The sequence below is a fragment of the Sturnus vulgaris genome, chromosome 2 (genome assembly GCF_052056855.1).
Source record: "Sturnus vulgaris isolate bStuVul1 chromosome 2, bStuVul1.hap1, whole genome shotgun sequence".
Lineage (NCBI taxonomy): Eukaryota > Metazoa > Chordata > Aves > Passeriformes > Sturnidae > Sturnus > Sturnus vulgaris.
This window is the reverse complement of record NC_142244.1, coordinates 104,469,455-104,488,165: the sequence shown is the minus strand read 5'-3', so window position 1 is coordinate 104,488,165 and position 18,711 is coordinate 104,469,455. Positions and strand designations below refer to the sequence as shown.

Below are 18,711 nucleotides of genomic sequence, written 5' to 3'. Positions count from 1 at the left end.
AAAGTAAATTCATAAATTCTCAAATGGCTAAGGGGTTCATAACAGTCTTTAGTCTGGTATAACTTACAGAATAAACTCTGTTTTGGCTTTCTGGTTTTCAGCAAGGTTTTTAATATTGTTTTTATGTTATTCTATAGGTTTTTCTAGCACTTCTTTGAAGGCATTAAATTCTCAGTTGAAATCAGTAGATTCCCCAGAACTTGCAATTATAAGGTTTTCTGTATAATAACCTGGGACCAGATAGTTACTATGAGAGCAAGAGTATGAATTAGCAGACTTTATAAGTGGGAAAAAAAAGAAGCAGTCTTTAAATCCTGTACTATGAGGCAGTTCTCTTTTTTAATTGTTGAACAGCTTACTACTTAATTATGTAAAATACAAAGATGAAATTAAGTATGTAGATTGCTTCTTGGAAACCTTCCAGTTTCAATTTGGTAGTTAAATACTTATTTTTATTCTAGTTCTGGCCAGGAACAGATTTGACTTCTGTGCTTTCAATTTGAAGTAATTTCTTGAAACTGCAAGAAAGTCCTGGCATAGCTGATAATTCCCTCAGCTATAACATTTGCTGTGAAGATTCACTCACTTTTCTATTGCCTCTGTTAGGGCATCTTTTACCTAAAAGAATCTTGAAAAAAAGAATAAGATGATCAATGTCTGATCTGTTAGCAGGGGACGGTAGCAGTATGGGCATAAGGATGAAGGAGTAACACAACAATGGAAAAGACATGATAGGAAATTCTACAGTTCAGGAGAGGAAAAAAGTGAGAAGAACAAGAATACCTTTAAGTAGGGAAAAACAATATTGAACAAGGTGAACTTGAGAGCCAGAGATTCAAATGGGCTTTCATAAGGAATATGTGTTTGAATTAACTCTGAGAAATTTTTACTTTTTCTAATTTTTTGTTCTCTTTCTCTTCTGATTTCTTTTGATACACCAAATATTTGTTTGAGATTAGCATTGTGAAAATCAGTTCATTAGCATCATCCAGCCAGTATTTTGTGTTACATTAGGAACTTCCTATTTTATTAAATAATGGATCACTGAAGTCTGATCTACCAAACAGCCTTGCATTATTTATCACAGCCAAAGAGATCAGATCACTTATCCTCCAAAATTGTTTTCAAAACAGATTTTTCTATTTTTCCCAACATTTTTTGCTTTGCCTTGCTTTTCCAATTTAACAAACTTGGGTTTGGTTATAATCCATGCCTTCTGCAACAATAAATACTGGTTAACTGTAGATGGTAATAAGCATATCAAAGCATTACTCTAGATTCACAAAAAGAATTATGCTTATGTCTGTACATGCTCTTACAGATTATTGACAAGAGTAAAAGAGATCCAACAGAAGAGATTGAAATCCTGCTGCGCTATGGACAGCATCCAAATATTATTACCCTGAAAGATGTAAGTAGTGTTTTAAAGACATCCTTTAGTGTATTATAATTGTGAATCACTTTCTAATTTGAGAGATGACAAGCTATATGTTTTAGATTTATGTTCATGTCTTTCAGTCTTTAAAAATAAAACAATGTCCCAATGCAATTTATTCAGTAATATCTAGTTTTTTACTGGGATGTCTGTGTTTCCTTTAAAGTTGCTTATATTGTGGTACCAGTGTTAATCTAAGGAATCAAATAATTCATCCTTCATAAATCCTAGCACAAGAATAATTTATTTAATGTTGGCTGTATTTTTAAAGAAACAAGGAAGTTTTTTATTGCTTAGTCAACTTTGAATCTGATTTTGCCTACATTATTCAAAAGCAATTTTAATGCACATTATTATATAACAAAGAACTCACTGTTAGCACAGTACCCAAGTAAATTTCATGGACAGTAACAAGTATTACTCAGTAGTAGACAAAATCTTTCCATGTCCATGGTTCTTACTCTTTTTTACCCAGTATCTTTTTCTGGCCTCTGTATGAACACTATCTAGGTATTTTTTCTCCTTGTATTATTTTCTCTGCCCATGGAAACACTTCATCCATAAAAAGCAAGGAATAACATAAGCTGGGAGGTAGAGGGTTTTCATAGTGAACAGTGTATTCTGATGATCTAACTGAAAAAGAAAATTGTCTTTGTCTCTTTGGTTATTCGTTAAAGAGGATTAAAAATTAAAAACGCGTATGCTTAATGACTTGCTTAGACTACAGGGAAATATTCTGGTCCCCCAAACAAAACCTCAGGCAAAACAGCAAACCATTTCCAGGAAGCTCAGCTCAGCTGAAAGGAGATTGTCAGACATTTTGAAGTCATTAAAACAACAGCTCATAAATACTGTGGAGATGAACATTAGAGAACTCTGCTTGAAGTTGGTCTACTATAATCTGTCTCCACTTTATTGGTATCATACTGTTTGGCCCTTTCTTGGACAAGAAAATAAGTTAGATATTCAGGGGAGCCCACCAGGGAGCTTATCTTATTGTAAGCAAGATAACACAATTACAGTCCCACTTTGTGTTCTGCTTCATGTGGTTGGATGGTAAAGCTACTTGAAAGGAGCTGTGCTGAACAGAACCTGCATCAGCATTCACGGTGCTTTTAGTGCTGCACGTGCTCATGTGTTACTTTAATTCATGACAGAGCTTTATGTTATTTAAGCAGGAATACAAACATGAGAATGTGAGCACTTACCTGAACTTCTGCATGATTATTATTTTACATTGAGAACAGAAACCCAGGCAGTCTTAAACAGCTGCAATATATGCTGAATTATTTCACTTTGTAATTAATCTTTTATCATCATCAGTCATCTTCCAGCAGGAACCATCTTTCATGCACAGCAACAGCCATACACAAATAGGAGACTGCAAAAAAAAACCCTTAAGCCCACAAAGGGAGAAAGGCTGTAATTCTCACTCACTTCTTCTTCAGATCAGGTCCCCAAGCAGAAATTATGGAAGGATGTCCAGTGTAAGAAATAATCTTGTATAAATCTATAAAAATTTAACATTAAGTTTTTCTTGTCCTAATACAGACCCACGGGCAGATTGCCTGCATGTCCCACATTATAGTGGTGTGCTATTACAGCTTTCAGAGAAGATAAGGAGTATTTTGCCTTCAGGTCTCAAACTCTAGAGCACCATGTACTATGATAAAAATAAAACTCCTTGTTGATTTGCTCAAATTTTCATTTAGTTCCATATCAAAACTTAAATGTTTATAATCTGAAGTGCCAATATAAAATATTTCAGTATTTAAGTTCCTGCTTTGGAAATTACTCTACAAGAAATAATTTTTCTTTTCTTCTATTTCAAGAAGAAATGCAGTAATATTTGAATTTTGCTTAAGATGGAAGTTTTCATTCTTGTTCAGCCTTTTTATGTAATTTAATTCTGAAGGTGTTTGGATTGAAACAATGGATATTCAAGAGACCAAATTCTTTCTGCAGTGCACAGTCCTCTGGGGGTTTTCCTTCTGATTGTTATCAGTGGTCTTTTTCAGTTACACAGTATATAAACAAAAGGAGCTATATTGTGCTAAATCAGATGTCCTTCTTATCCAATATCCTGCCTCTGACAGAGGCCCTTAGTAGATGCCTAGGAAACAGTATAAGAAGGGAGGAAGCACACAGCTTCCAACAAAACATTACCTAGAAACTTCCTGTGCCAGACCATTATAAGTATTTTACCCTTTTTATGTAATAGTTACTGTTCTGTAACAGAACTTTTGTCCTGGTTTGAGTTATTTAAAGCATTGGCTGAACAATCTTTCCAGAAACATTTTAGAAACCTGAATACAAGATATCCAGTCTCCTTGTCCAAGTGCTTATTTATGATTTCAAAATACCTCATAATATGTCTGTAAAATCTTGCTTCCCTTGGCACGAAACCTTAATTTCTTTCTCCATTGCATTATATTTTTTTCATATGCCCACATCTGTTTCTCACTATAGTTTTTTCCACTTGGCCTTGTAGAAAAGATGTACTGACTGACCTGTGGCTTGTGCTCAGAGTTAATTTTAAAAATTTGTGATCTTAGCATGATAATGTGCACCTGTGAAGGAAACATCATCAGTATTTATTCAAAACCAACTTAAGTTGGAAATACCATTAGAAAAATTGGTGCAAGGGGAATAGTTTGTTTGGGGTGAGTTATCTGTGGGGATTTTTGGCAGGACCAGTAGATAAAATAGTAACCAAATGCAAATTTTGCTTGAATTCTGCAATCCTGAGATGTGTATGCTCTGTCATGTGAAATGAAATGTGCTGATCTCCTCATGTAATACTGGGATTAGAGGAAGCATGCCTAACAAAAAAAATCCAGTTTAGTATCTAGAGTTAGACAACTCTTCTTTTGAATAATATGTACTATTTAAAGTCTTAATACAAACACATTCAGATGGCTCAGTCATTTATATTTCTTGGGGGGAAAATTCCTGTTAAATGACAACACAGAAATCCATTGTGTCTTCATCTCCTTAAGATCATAAGTTTGTAAGGCCCATGGAATTATTTAACATTCTTTTTTTATTATTATTTGGTGAGAAAATAAATCTGATATAAATAACAGTACTAAAAGTATCGTTAGGATAAGAAAAGTTTTGACGCTTAGAACTTTATTAGCATGTTTTTCCCAGGTAGCTTAAGATCAGGGAATTGGGATGAAAACCTGGTTTTTATTCTTATTTTCTGTTACTTAGCTGATATCTATTCCTTTTACTTAAACACAAGTTATTTTTTATTTCACACATTTTATTGAAAAAAAAGCCCTGCAACATCAGCATAAAAGTAGGTTGAAATTATTAAAGGGAACCGTCTGTAAAAGGTTTCACTAAAGCAGGAATTGTTTCTGGATTAAGTTGGAACTCCCAGGCCAGGCTGGATGGGGCTTTGAGCAACCTGATCTAGTGAAACATGCCCCTGCCTATGGAGAAGGTTGGGACTACATGATCTTTAAGGGCTCTTTTAACCTAAATCATTCCATGATTCTGTGAAAGTGCAACTGAAATGAAATGCTGAAGTCTAAGTACCTTAAAATGTGCTTTGGTATTACTCAGTCTGTAGTGCCCTCTGGTGAGAATGTAAAGAATTCTCAAATGCTTCCCTGGATGATAAAGCCATGCAAAAATTAGGTCATTTTCCATAACTAGAAGTAAGGAATAAAATGTGCATATTTTAATACTTTTAGACTTTGATATAGGCTTTCTGTGCAGAGTAATGTATAAGATTTTGGGTTTTATGACAGCAACTTTGTATTCACTGTTCACAGAGGCTATTTGAGATAAAATTGGGGGTTTTTTTCCCTTTCTTTTTGTCTTGACTTGGAATGATCTCTCTTTATATTTTTAATTTGGTGCAATAATTTCTGCTTGACTTAGCTCTGGTTTTGCCTAAATTAGACTAGTTTCCTTTTTTTACTACTTAATTTCTCACATGTCTAGTTGACTTTGTTTCAGTCAAACTGTGGGGAGGGAAACTACCTGTTATTTATCCCTTTCTTATCTCCAAACACTTTCATGGCAGAATTTCTGTGTTATTTTGGTACATTATTGCCTTTTTTGGGAAGGTTTGGTGTTCACTTCTGAAGATGAACAACATTTGGATAGCGTGTGGGTTGTGAAATACAGGGAAAACAATTGAAGAAAACAGCTTGTGGACACACCTGCACTATCTGTGTGTTTCACAGGAAGACAGCAGAGAATAAATATTTTGAAGTTTAAATTTTTATGTACTCTTTGCAGGTATATGATGATGGAAAATATGTGTATGTAGTAACAGAACTTATGAAAGGAGGAGAATTGCTGGACAAAATTCTTAGGCAAAAATTTTTCTCAGAAAGAGAAGCTAGTGCTGTTCTGTTCACAATAACAAAAACGGTTGAATATCTCCACGCACAAGGGGTAAGTTTTCAACTCAGACAAAATGTTTATAGCTGTTGTTATTCTTCTCTTTCAGAAGATAAACTTGTATCTTGATACATTCTTCTGTGTGGTAATTGAGTAGTTTTTGGTAAACAATTACATTGCAGCAGGAATTTGTGTTGAAATCAAAACTTTCCTTATCAGCTCTGTACGTGTTCAGATAACTGAGGTGATGCAACTCGTTCTGTTGTTCTTCATGCAGACTGTCAGCAGTTCTGTAGAATATGCAGATAATTACTAAGAGAGAGGATATGAGGGGAAGAAAGTCCAGGAAGAAGTGCTAGGACCAGTGTCGTTGCATAGCCATGGGACCTAATGTAATTTCAATCTCGTCCTATGATATACCCTGAAAATTTATTTTCCACCTGTCATACTTGTAATTCATTCGACCTCTTAGCTTTGAAGAACATGGTTTATGACTTAACTCCTGTGCCATAGGGTCAGGAACTTTTAGAAGACTGAAGATTAACATTTTGGGAAATTAATTTCAAGACAGAGGAAGTAGTCCAAATATAGGGAAGGACAGTATGATAATTGCATGGCAAGAAAGACAAGTTGTGTTGCGTTTTTAAGTAAACAAGAAAAAGGGAATGGAGAAAAAGCAGAAAAGAAGGGTGCAAGGAAAAAGTCAAGCTGCTAATACATGGTATTGTTACCCAAGAAAAGATGCTTTGGAACATATAGTACTCAAATTATTTTAAGTAGCAAATAGCAATTCAATACACACTGTCATGTCTGGAAGCTGTTATTTCAGAAAACTTATGATCAAAGTTACCTGGTATCTCATTCTGTGATTCATCACTTCAGTCACTTGCTCATTGTGTGTGTTTTTATTTGAGCCTGTGTGCACAGATTATAGTCCTTGGCCAGCAGCACCCATGGGAATTAGGATCAAACCTTGATACCTTCTGTATGGAAATACAGATAATAGAATAACAAATTATAACTTGATTCATTCTTGCCACATGTGGCTAACAAGAGGCCCAGTGACCTTGCATCTAGTAGGAATTTTAGGGGTTATGGTTTCTTTACTGTAGATATCTGTAAATATTGGCATTTTAACTTGTATTAGACCATGTACACTTTGGAATGTTTGCTTTTGGAAATGTTCAAGTCTTATATTAAGTACACCTCCAGAGGAAAGCTGGCCACATATATATATAAATAGTAAGCACTTCAGTAGTCTAATTCTTTTCTGAAAAAGAGTTCCTCGTGTCTTCAGTGGATTTTCCTGCTGAAACTCCTTTGGACACTGGAGGAGCTTATTTGAATATGGTATTAGGTAATATCTGGTTTGACAGTCTCTGCGTCTGTATCAGTCTCCACAATCTTTCCCAGGAAGAGTTTCCTCACGGATATTCATAAGATACTTTTAAACTGAGAAACTAAGCAAGGAATTAAATCCTCAGGGTAAGCAGTGCTACCAACACTCACCTAGAGCATTCTAAAAGTAGTGGGGCCAACATACAGTGATTAAGGATAGGCAGAAGAGACATCATAAAACAGATAAACAAGAAGTGTCGTGTCATATCATCTTGGAGCACCAGACTTGTCAATGCTGGTTGGTAATTGAGACTGCTGGTCAAAAGCACAATGCTAAGAAATAAAGAACTGGAAGTTCCTGCAGGTTATTTTGCTCTCTTCTGTTGCTCTAAAATAAAATGTTATTTCTATACAGAATACCAACATAATCTAAACAATCTAGCAATGTTTTTTAAAGGCATTGTATTTTTAAATATTTTCAAAATTTACCTTTGGGAAAGCTGTTTAACATAGGAAGGTGTTTCACTTATTCTTTGACATAAACATTTTGATTGCTTGGGAGGTAGAGTTTTAATTTGAACTAGACTGCTACACTTACTTTTCCTCCTATTGAGCACTGCTTCCCCTTCTTCCAACAAAAGCATACAACTCAAGCAGACTGTTCTAGAAACTGTCAAATCCCCAGCTCTGTGCTGCTTCCATTGATCAGTTCTTCCTTTCTACCCCTTTTTAGAATCTCTTTCAAAAAAAAACCCACCAAAACATCAACAAGAATAAAACCTAGGGTTTTTTTTATTTGCTTTCTGGAGCACTAAAAGTTGTTTCGCTCATTGTTAGGGTAAAAGATAAAAAACAAGGGCAATCAGGAACTGGTTCTCTTATACACTGACATCTAAATCCAGGATGTTCCCCTTAACACCTACTGTTCCAAGTCAAATTTTTAAAAAACATTTATATGTTTCAGCTTACAGGGTGCTTATTTCCATAATTTTAAGTACTTAGTTTGTTAAATCTGAGAATCCCACAGAATTTGCATGCTGGAAAAGTCTCTACTAAGTAAAGACTAATACTAATAATGCGTTAAATGGCTTTGCAATGTGCCTACCCACTGCACTCTTACTTCTTGGTCTCATTGCTTTCTTAAAACCCTGCTAGGTTTGGATGAGTGTGTTGAGCTGCTGATTTCTGGACATCACTTATTTGCAGAAGTCTGGGAATATCTTCTTGTTCTAATGTGATTACTTTTATGAAATATTTCACAATCTCTTCCATTTAAATTTAACTATGAAAAGCTGTATTTAATATTAATAAAACGCATGGGACAACAAAGAAGATAAAGGCCCTCGTGTTCTACTTCAATATTTAAAGGAGGTCACTTAGATCCACTCTGCTGTCTTACAGTGCTATATACCCTCTTCTTTACAGAGAGCAGTCTCTGGAGGCTGTAGTCTAAGTTGTCTTGTGAAGAAAATATAGCAGGTCATCTGATTTCAAAGACTGTCCTTGTACATTCCAGGTTTTGTTAAGGCTTGTTATAAAATAGATTCAAGTTCTACCAGAACTTTGGTAGTTTCTCCAGTATTGTCAAGCATTTTACATCTTGAGCAAAAGCAGCCACTTGGGAACCAGCACAGGCTTCTTTTATATTTGCAAAGTATCTCTTTAATACTTTGGGGGGTTTTTTATTATTAAAATTCCTTCTTAATCAGGCTTTTAAGTGTTTTTCTGATATTAATTCAGACTGTCTGAATGAAGAGAATGGAATACAGTTACTCCAGCAGTAACTAGTCTGTGGTTATGTAACAAGGTGGTACATCAGCAGCTATGGGCGCCCCTGTCTCCAAAAGATATTAGTAGCTAAAGGTTCTGATTTAAAGAGCCTGGTAGTTATGCATGTTAAAAAGGAAATACATGATTCAACTATCGGAAGAGACGTCTGGAACTGTCTGTACAAATAAATTAGGGAGGCAAGGATGTCTGGAGAGGGTTTTATAGTTAAGAGTTTCCAAGTTAGAATTCTTGTGCTCCAGACACCATGGAGCATCAAAACGCTGCAGCTGATGGAAGCTGGAACTCTGGAAACTGAGTACACTTATGGGAGACTTAATTTTAAGTAGCAGAATTGCTAATTATAATAAAAAGCTTTTAATGTGTTTAGCTTATTGTATTTAATGGTCTCTTTTTTTTTTTTTTTTTTAGGTTGTTCACAGAGACCTGAAGCCTAGCAATATTCTTTATGTTGATGAATCTGGTAATCCAGAATCAATTCGAATTTGTGACTTTGGCTTTGCAAAACAACTGCGAGCAGAAAATGGTCTTCTGATGACTCCATGTTACACAGCAAATTTTGTTGCACCAGAGGTAAAGCCCAGGATGGTTTATATGCCTTGATATATTTTACTGGGATATTTTTGCTAGCTAGATTTTTTTGGTTCTTGTGTAACAAGTAGAATCACTCTGTAAACAGTAAAAATTTGAAAATTTACCATTTTTATAGCATGATCAAAGAATTTCTAAGCATTTTTTTCAGAAAAAAAATATTTGTCTCCCTCAGGTTTTAAAGAGGCAAGGTTATGATGCTGCATGTGACATATGGAGCCTTGGTGTTCTGCTTTATACCATGCTCACTGGGTAAGGGTGATTATTGTTTGCTTCACTGTAGAATACCAAACCAATACAAACAAAACCAGTAATAAATGTAGGCCCATTGTTGCAGATGTTTCTATCAAAGCACTGATTAATCTCAATTTTGGAGTTGAGACTATGCTTTACCTTTAGTAAAATCCAAGTTTGCAGGGACTGATGGGAAAAATTCTTTGCTTCTAACATCACCTCTATTTTAGGTTTTTAACTTCTGCTTAAATGTGATTTTGCACCAAGAATTTATTGTTTCACGTGAAAATTAAAAGATAGATGAAGCAGCGTCTATGTTGAAGGAAATATATGTTGCAAATACAATTGCAATGCATTAAAGCATGTTTGTGTGCAAAATCCAACCACTAAAATGTTAGATGTGATGCAGTTAGAATATAATAAATGCAATAAAAAGGCATTTGTATATGTAATAGAGAAATAAATTGTATAAAAGATAAGGACTTCAACTATAGTACTAGAAATTTAAAATCTACTTAGCAGATGCTATAGCAACTATCTTTTTATGCTAGGCTATTCTTTTATTCTAGGTTATATTATGCCACATCCTCAAAGATTTTTGTATTTTAAAATAAACACGTGACAAACATATTTGGTTTTAAATGAATCTTTTTTGGTTGGGGGCATTCCGATAGCAGCAAGAGTATGTACAGTCAAGGAAGGAAAACTGGTGCACCTTTCTTCCTCTGGCATAAAACCAACATTTATTCTCTCTCAGACAGTTAGATTTACAACAGAATTGATTAGTTGAGTACTTCACTAGAGTATGAAAGTGTAATGAATACCTTCTGTAATTCTGTAAAGGAACCACCAGTATTTGAACTGCAATAGGAAAAATCTGCTTTTCAGACCAAATACAGAGGGAATACATACAATAAGAACAGATCTATAGTCAGTGCCAAGTATTTTCATGTGTTAAGAATAAATTCTTTTTATAACTGTTTGACTATTTGTTGCCTATAATTATGTTGAACTTGTAATCAGATTTATAATACTTACTGAGGCCTAGGCCGTGGAAGTTACTAACATTGAATTTGTTTGGTTAAATAGCTACACTCCTTTTGCAAATGGTCCTGATGACACCCCAGAGGAGATTTTGGCCCGAATAGGAAGTGGAAAGTTCTCCCTCAGCGGTGGTTATTGGAACAGTGTTTCAGACACAGCTAAGGCAAGTGTATTTGCTTTGTCTCTTGGGGATATCAGGGATGGATTTCAATGTATCTGTTATATCACAGATGATTGGGTAAGTTCCACCCATTTTTATATTAAAATGCTCATCTAATCCCTTACATGCCTGGAATTTTGCTTCCTGTTTTTGATCTGTTCATGTTTCAGCAGTCACTTGCATGTAGGAGGAAAGAAGAGGTGTGCCTTACACTGCAGTAGTTAACAGCTGTCCTTAGAAATAGTGTGTTTTATCAGTATTCATATATACAATTATCCGTGGTGAGAAGTGCTTTCATAAAACTTGACGTGGAAGCATGACATTCAAAAATCATACAAGGAGTCTAAATCATGATAATGAAAACCAATGAAACCTTACATTTTTGAGAATTCTTTTTTGACAGCAAATACTCTGAACCTCAGTGTGCAATATCCTTTATGCCCCTTCTATATGGATGCTTAAAATGCTAAAATTTTCCACATTTAATTGGACACCTTCATTTTGTGCTGGTTACATCTGGGGAAGGACAGAGTCAGAGAAGTTTTTCTCTATGAGAACTTCCTCTGAGATTGGATAGGACCAACTAGAGGCTGGTTTGGTTATTGACAGCCTGAGAAACCAACTGGAGAAAGTTAGTTTGCTCCATGAACACACATTTTGAAGGAGGTAACCCGGGAAAAAGCTCTCTTTTATTTCTGGTGGCTGAGCAGATAACACCAGCCTGGCCCAGGCTCCCTCCCATGTGGGGGGCTCCGGGGGCCGCTGGGCCCCGTTTGCAAACCAGGGGACCCGATGGCCGGGGGGAGGCAGCCGGACCCTGTCTGGGAGCAGGGGTGGCCATGGGCAGGGCCGGGCCCTGTCTGGGAGCAGGGGTGGCCATGGGCAGGGCCGGGCCCTGTCTGGGAGCAGGGGTGGCCATGGGCAGGGCCGGGCCCTGTCTGGAAGCAGGGGTGGCCATGGGCAGGGGGTGCTGTAGCTGAGTCCCCTTTAAGCTGATTGAAATCTCAGCCGTCCCCTCACTCAGCACGGCCCGGGCCTGGCCCAGCCCTGCGACTCCTGTGTGAAACTTTAACTCTTTAGTGCTCGGATAAGACCTACAGACCTCCAATCTTCCTTTGAATGAAAGGGAAAAACAGAAAAGATACAAAGTCAGTGAAACAAGAGCTAAGTTTTTTAGATGGGAGGAGAATGAGGAGATGCTGTGAAGACAGCTGAAAATCCTTCTGTGAGCTATAAGGTGGACTGTACTGCACTGAATATTCCTATAAACTGTGGAGAAAGACATGGGGGGTTGGAGATGTTCCATTTGATAGATCATTTCACCACAAAGCACCTGTGTTGAGAATCTTTTGCCCTAAGGAAAGAAGGGGATCTTGGTTTTCTGAGGATGAAGCATGAACAGAGAGAAAAGAGAAGAAGAGAACTTTTGCTTTGGAACATTTCATTCTTAAAAGTAATACCCCATGAGTTTGACTTGGCCCACAAGCACAGCTCTGGGAAGGCTGTGAAGATGGGAGGAGTGCCACGATTGCAGGTTCCTGGGCAACTGCTATTCGTGAAAGTGAAGTCAAAGGAAAACTCTTTCCTTCCTTGGGGAAGAAATCCCTATAGCCAAACAAGAGAAGCTCCTCTCTCTGAAGTGAATTGAATAAGATTATTTAAGTGGGGACTGACTGAAGTGTCTTTGTATGTTGTTGTTAAGAAGGAAGGGAGGAGGGAGTGATCTAAAGATCTTATTCTGAATTTACTGTTTTCTTTTTTCTTTGTGTAGTTAATAAATTTCTTTTTATACCCTTTTAAGTTTTAGGCCTGCCTTGCTTTTGCTCCTGGTTCTGTCTCACAACAGAAAAATTAGTATATTTAAATTGGCAAATCAAAACTATTAACACATAAAGTCACACAATTAAAAGGTACACTGTTAGCATTGCTGGGTGGTTTTTAATTTGTTTAAAACTGACATTATATTTTATATAACTGATATTATATTTTTATACCTCTAGAATCTTATTTTATAGTTTTGAACTATTCATCTTTTTTAAAGTTGAATTTCTGCTCTTATTTCCATTGACATTCATTGACAGGACCTTGTTTCAAAAATGCTTCATGTTGACCCTCATCAAAGATTGACTGCAGCCCAAGTTCTCAGCCACCCATGGATAGTTCACTGTGACCAGTTGCCTCAATATCAGCTGAACAGGCAGGATGCTCCCCATTTAGTGAAGGTAAGTAGATATTTTTTCAGCTTGCTATTTAGCCAAAATTATTGTAAACAAAAGGGGTTTTGTTTTTAAAGTTAGGGGGTAGCATGTGTCTCCTCTAAATACTTGAAATTGAGAAAGTTGTTACAACTGGCTGTTGCACTAAGCCATAAAATGAACTTGTAATATGTAACAGGATTTCATGTAAAACCACTTACAGGTGATAAATCTAATATATTTGAAAAAGACTTTCATTTTCTTGTGTTTGAAATCTATCGGGCTTACTTACAATGGAAGGCTTAAGTGCTTTCAGAAACCAACATAAATCATTCTTCTCACAGTGAAAAATGTCAGGTGACTATAGGAGAAAAAATCGTTTGCTAACGTTATAGTTTCAGAGGAGGGTACTTGCCAGTAATTGAAGGAATACGGAACACTTTGTGATCACAGTAAAAGCTGAAGAGAAGTCAAAAGGGCAGTGTTAATTATTATGGTATCATATTTCTACACTCTGTCTGAAACAACCTGGAACTTTTTTACTTTAAACAAGCAGAGGAAAATCAAAAATAATTGAATTCTACTTCTTTGTGTTCAACATTGTTTTCAGTCCTACTTTCAAGAATCTCTTGTGCAACATAAAAAGGATCTGAAGAATATGATTAACACTCTGAGTCAGCTATTAGAAATTTCTAGCATCCAAAAACACAAGTGGGAAGTGGGGGAGTTCTGATCCCACAGCTCACAACTTTCTGAATTTTTTTAAAATAAATTGTATGTGCTGAATAATGTGGGTGATTTTAAAATATTTTGTTGGAAACTGAAATGGTTATATAAATGATAAGCAGAGACAGTCTACCAATGGGATTTCATTCCCCAACTCTTTCACACAACATAGTGACAGAACTTAATTTGGCAACCTAGTTTCTACCTTCTGGATTTGACTCCTTAAGCAATGTAAAACTATTTATTACCCTAAAACACACTCGCTCCTAGCACTGCTAGGACTTGAGTAATGCAACAGTATGTTGCTGTTTTGTAGATGAAAATAGACTGAAAATTAAAACTTGTTCAGAGTTTCTGGCATTTAGCACTGCTATAGTGTATGCATCAGTCACAACATACTCTTGCTGTTCTTTTCCCCTCTACCCCACAGGGTGCAATGGCAGCCACTTACTCCGCTTTGAATCGTAATCAGTCACCAGTTTTGGAGCCAGTTGGCCGTTCTACTCTTGCTCAGAGGAGAGGTATAAAAAAAATTACCTCAACAGCCCTGTGAAATAACCTCAAGCAGACACTTGGTACCATGGCATAAGATGATAGCACAAATCATGGCGACAGGTAGCACATACCTGACAGATACCTGCAAGCACACTCTGTTCCAGCTGGTACCTATAATGCTGCTGCTCCTGCTGCTGCTACTGCTTTCATCTACTCTCGCTTTAAACTGTTGATGGCAAGTTACTGATCTTACTGGAGCTGCAAATGGAGTGACAAGTGGAAACAAAGAAAATGATCATGTTGGCAACTGACTAAACCAGAAGAATTACAAATGCCACCTCTGTCAAAAATACACTGAATAAAGCACTCTGCACCACATAGCATTATTTTTATAAGGAATATTTTTTTTTGTCCCCTAAAATATTCTTTGTTACAGGTCGAGATGGACAGTTTACGTTAAGCACTTAGCTTAAACAATCTGTTTATATTAGCACTATACATTGTGCCATCCAACATTTTGTATGTTTTTGTAAACAGTTCACAAGCAGTACATTTCTGTGCTGTTTTCTTTAACATATACATGCCTTGTTTTACTTAGATATTATTAATCATTATCACAAGTAAATCTGATTAAACAGTTAGCCTGGATTAATCAGTATTGTTGGACAGCTCTGAAAGAAGCCTGACTGTTAAACAGCTATTGAATGTAATACTATGGATAAGTAGTTTTCCTTGCCTATGTCTTTTCTACATTTCTGTGGTTTTGATGCCACATGTCATGTTACGAAATTTAAACAGTGAATCTCTCACCATACTATATATCCTATAGATGATATATATAAGCCAGAGAAAAGATAACTTGCTCCATATTTCACTGTCATTGTTACCCCTCCCCTCTCTTCTAGTCTCTCCTATCTAATCTCTGGACTCAGGAATTATTTCTAAATACTTTCTGATAGAGGACATTTCTATATGGTTTATTCTTATAATCCATTGTTAATATTTTATCTGTATTCTATGACTTTTGTTTAAGCTGCAAAGGAATTGTTCAGTGAATGAATGTTGGCATTAAAGAAGAAAGGCAACATTTGGAGATAAAGCAAAATAGCAGCCTGCAAAGAGTAGGTTTTAATGCGTTCATTGCAGTTGCAAAACTGATGGATCTAATGTTCTGTCAGTTACTTTCTGCTAATTTTAATTGATTTCAAAAGGAAAATGAGAGGCAAGTCACAAGGATCTGTTTGGTTTGAAAAGGGTCATTCTAATTTACCATGAAAATAGTGTCATCCCAGTCAGGTAAGATGAAGCTATTCAGAGGGAACATCCTCACTTTTCCACAGATGGAAGTGAGTTGGTAATGAGGGTGGAAGACTCACTTTAAATACTGATATAAACTTTTAATACTCTTGGTGTCTAAAGTAATTAAAGGCCCATCTTGACGGCTGGTCTTGAAAAGGTGAAAATGCCCAAATGAGAAGGGGCACTGTAATGTGTTTGAATACAGTGAGTGTTCCATTCCACCAAAATTACAGGCTATGTAAAGTCCTTCCAGACGTGAAAATGACTATTGGGAATTCCAGCTTTAATAAAATATGGATTTGGGTGAATGGCTATTTGTGAAAAATGCAATTTTTTGTTTTGCATAAGAAGGTATTTTCTTGGCTTAGTGGCATTAAATTTCTTTTGTGGTGATTAATTGGCTTATTTCCCTGAAATCATCAGCGGTTCGTTGAAAGGAAGAATCATCTTTATGACACCACAGATTTGTTCTGTATTGGAGTGTTTCTTCTGCCAGAATTTCTGAGTTCCTTGGGGAAGGTTTTATTGCTAGATTTGCAAAGGGTCTCACTTTTATTGCCCTTAAAAATTTGCTAAATATTTAATCCATTATATAATTGTGAAGAAATTGGTTTTATAAACAGGGATTCTTAAATTAGCCTGGCTTCCAGAAATTTGAAAACACAGCTCTTCCCAAACGAACAGTATTTTTCCCTTGGTGCTCTAGCATTGAAATTCTCTTTAGCTGTACAGATGTATCTGCCCTTGCTTCAAGAAACATTTTTAAGTAAAGGCAGAAAAAGGCTATCTTAAATTTTTTTTTACAGTGTCAGCAGTTCCAGAGGAATTTAGTAAAACCTTACATCTCAAAAAAAAAAAGTATTTTTTAGCTCACTGGGCAATTTTAAGTCAGGCTTCTCAAAATCTACAAACTATAGCTTCTGGTGGCTTTTAAGGTGTTAATTAGAAGATTGTCATATCTAGTCAACCAAATTATTTAAATGCTGTTGAAATAAAAGGATGGCAGTACTTGTCAGTGTGTCAGTAATAACATTTCACTTCAGGAAGGAGTTCCTACTATGTTCATTGTATGTATATAGGTACCTGGCAAAGAACAGACCAAAAAGAGGAAGTGTTAAGCTGCCTCACTATTGGCAATATCCACATTAAAATAATATAAAAATACTCTCATTAGTTTTATTGCAGCTGTGTTTTGTGGTCCTCAAGCTCACTGATCATTAGCCAGATAGTGAAGCAAAGTTAACTCCTGCATTCTACATATCTACACGCTCAAGTGAGCCATTAATTTAGTCTCGACTTTACAAATGTTGCTATTAAATTATGTATATATATCAGCAGAGTATGGACATTTTAAATTGTAGCAAAACATGAAAATTTAGCACACCCTAAGCTGAATGTGTTGAAGTCTAGATCCACTATATTTTTAAGTGACTTTCTAAACCAAGGTATAAAAGGCCTGCCTAATCAGGGAGGTGTATTTTACAGGCCAGGTGTGGTTTATGTACCTTACTTCCTGGTTTGTATCCATGTTCATGACTCACTTTTTTTTTATGTTTTTATCACTGCAGTTTTTTATAATCTATAAAGAAATCCACATAATGCTTCTCTGAGTGTCAGCACCTTTCTGTTAGAATGTGAGTTTGTGACACACTGTGTTCATCATTGCTGGACTGCTGCTTGGTCTGCAAAGCATAACAAGTGACTCAGAGTCATAAAGGATAAAAAAAAGAAAATGAAGATACAGGTGAACTTTGTGTTGACCGTGGTTTGTTTTTAATTTTTTTTAGTGTGAAATTACCATTTACTGTGCTTAAGAGCATGAGGGAACGGAGGGAAGAGTGTAGTTGCAATACCCGTTAAATGCCATCTGTGTCCAGTAAGGGCAAAGTTCTGTGTTCATAATCACTATAACATTGAATGAAACTTAAAAGGAGTTTTTCAAGAAAATATTTAAAACTTTTTTTTGGAAGAGACAAGGCCATAAGAAAATAGATTTACATGTCTGGGGTTTTTTTGTGTGTGTGTGTGTTTTCCTTTTGTAAATGTGGTGTTACCAACTAAAGCTATGCTTTTCTATTATTGGAAGGAAAGGATTCAAAGTGTGCTGGCCCTTACTAAGCAGCAGTGGTTAATAGATGCATTTTCACTTATGAAAATGATGTAAATGATTAGCTTTATCTTGATACTCTTGACCTAATCAAAGGGAAGGTGTACTTATGAGGGATGTAATTATTTTGCAACCTAGTTGGGGGGGAAGTCTACTTAAACAATTTTTAAAAAATTACAAAATCACAGATAAAATATTTTTCTACGATTCTATACAATCATACTTTATACTAGTTTTCTCAGCATGGCATGTAAGTGAGTCTAGGGTACTGTTCCAGGAAATCAGTGGTATTGTACCTTGTTCTAGACCATTACAATAGCATCTGTTAGATGCTTGGCACTGCTGTCATAGAACTGAAATGCTAGTTTAAAAAATAATTAATTGTACTGAATACTTTAAATGATTGTTTTATTCAGAGTCTGATCTAAGAGATGTTCCAATCATGCTATTAATGTGTAATTAAAACTGTTCCAGATGTAACTATGAACAGTTTTGGAAAGTTATCATTGCTTGTTTTCCTGTCTAATGGCAGGTTTTGTAGTCTTCAAAAGAAATTGAAATTTCTACTATGAATAAACTTTCAAACGTCTTAAAGGGTTGTTTTGTGTAATCATTTGTTCTAACCAGTTATAAGTCATTGCTTGTTCATCACTAACTCTGAACTACCTTCACAACACACTGCATGTGCTTTGCCAGCCAGAAAGGGTTTGTAAAGAGCAAGTGTCCCAACACTGCAGCATGCTGAGGAAGGTAAACATGGAGATAGAGGAAAAACTCGTGTTCAGCTGGTGCTTACAAACCTGAATAACATACGAGAAGGCTGCAGTGCAAGGATATTGTATTTTAATACCCTGTCACATTCCAGTCGACTCTGAAGTACCACTTAATGGGAGGCTGCTGAATGACATTTGCAATACCTGCGTTGCTCTGAAAACTG

At 36.1% G+C, this 18,711-nt stretch overlaps 1 protein-coding gene across 3 annotated transcripts in view; it reads left to right on the top strand.

The window, feature by feature from the left end:
* RPS6KA3 (ribosomal protein S6 kinase A3) overlaps nt 1-18,368 on the top strand; it is a 76,118-nt gene extending 57,750 nt beyond the window's left edge. For all 3 annotated transcript variants that reach the window (XM_088160264.1, XM_088160263.1, XM_088160262.1), the window contains 7 exons: nt 1,322-1,411; nt 5,693-5,851; nt 9,335-9,496; nt 9,690-9,766; nt 10,838-10,955; nt 13,034-13,174; nt 14,304-18,368. In XM_088160264.1, coding sequence (XP_088016390.1) covers nt 1,322-1,411; nt 5,693-5,851; nt 9,335-9,496; nt 9,690-9,766; nt 10,838-10,955; nt 13,034-13,174; nt 14,304-14,426 — 870 coding nt within the window. In that variant the 3' untranslated portion in view covers nt 14,427-18,368. The remainder of the gene's footprint in view (nt 1-1,321; nt 1,412-5,692; nt 5,852-9,334; nt 9,497-9,689; nt 9,767-10,837; nt 10,956-13,033; nt 13,175-14,303) is intronic.
* Nucleotides 18,369-18,711: the final 343 nt, after the last annotated feature.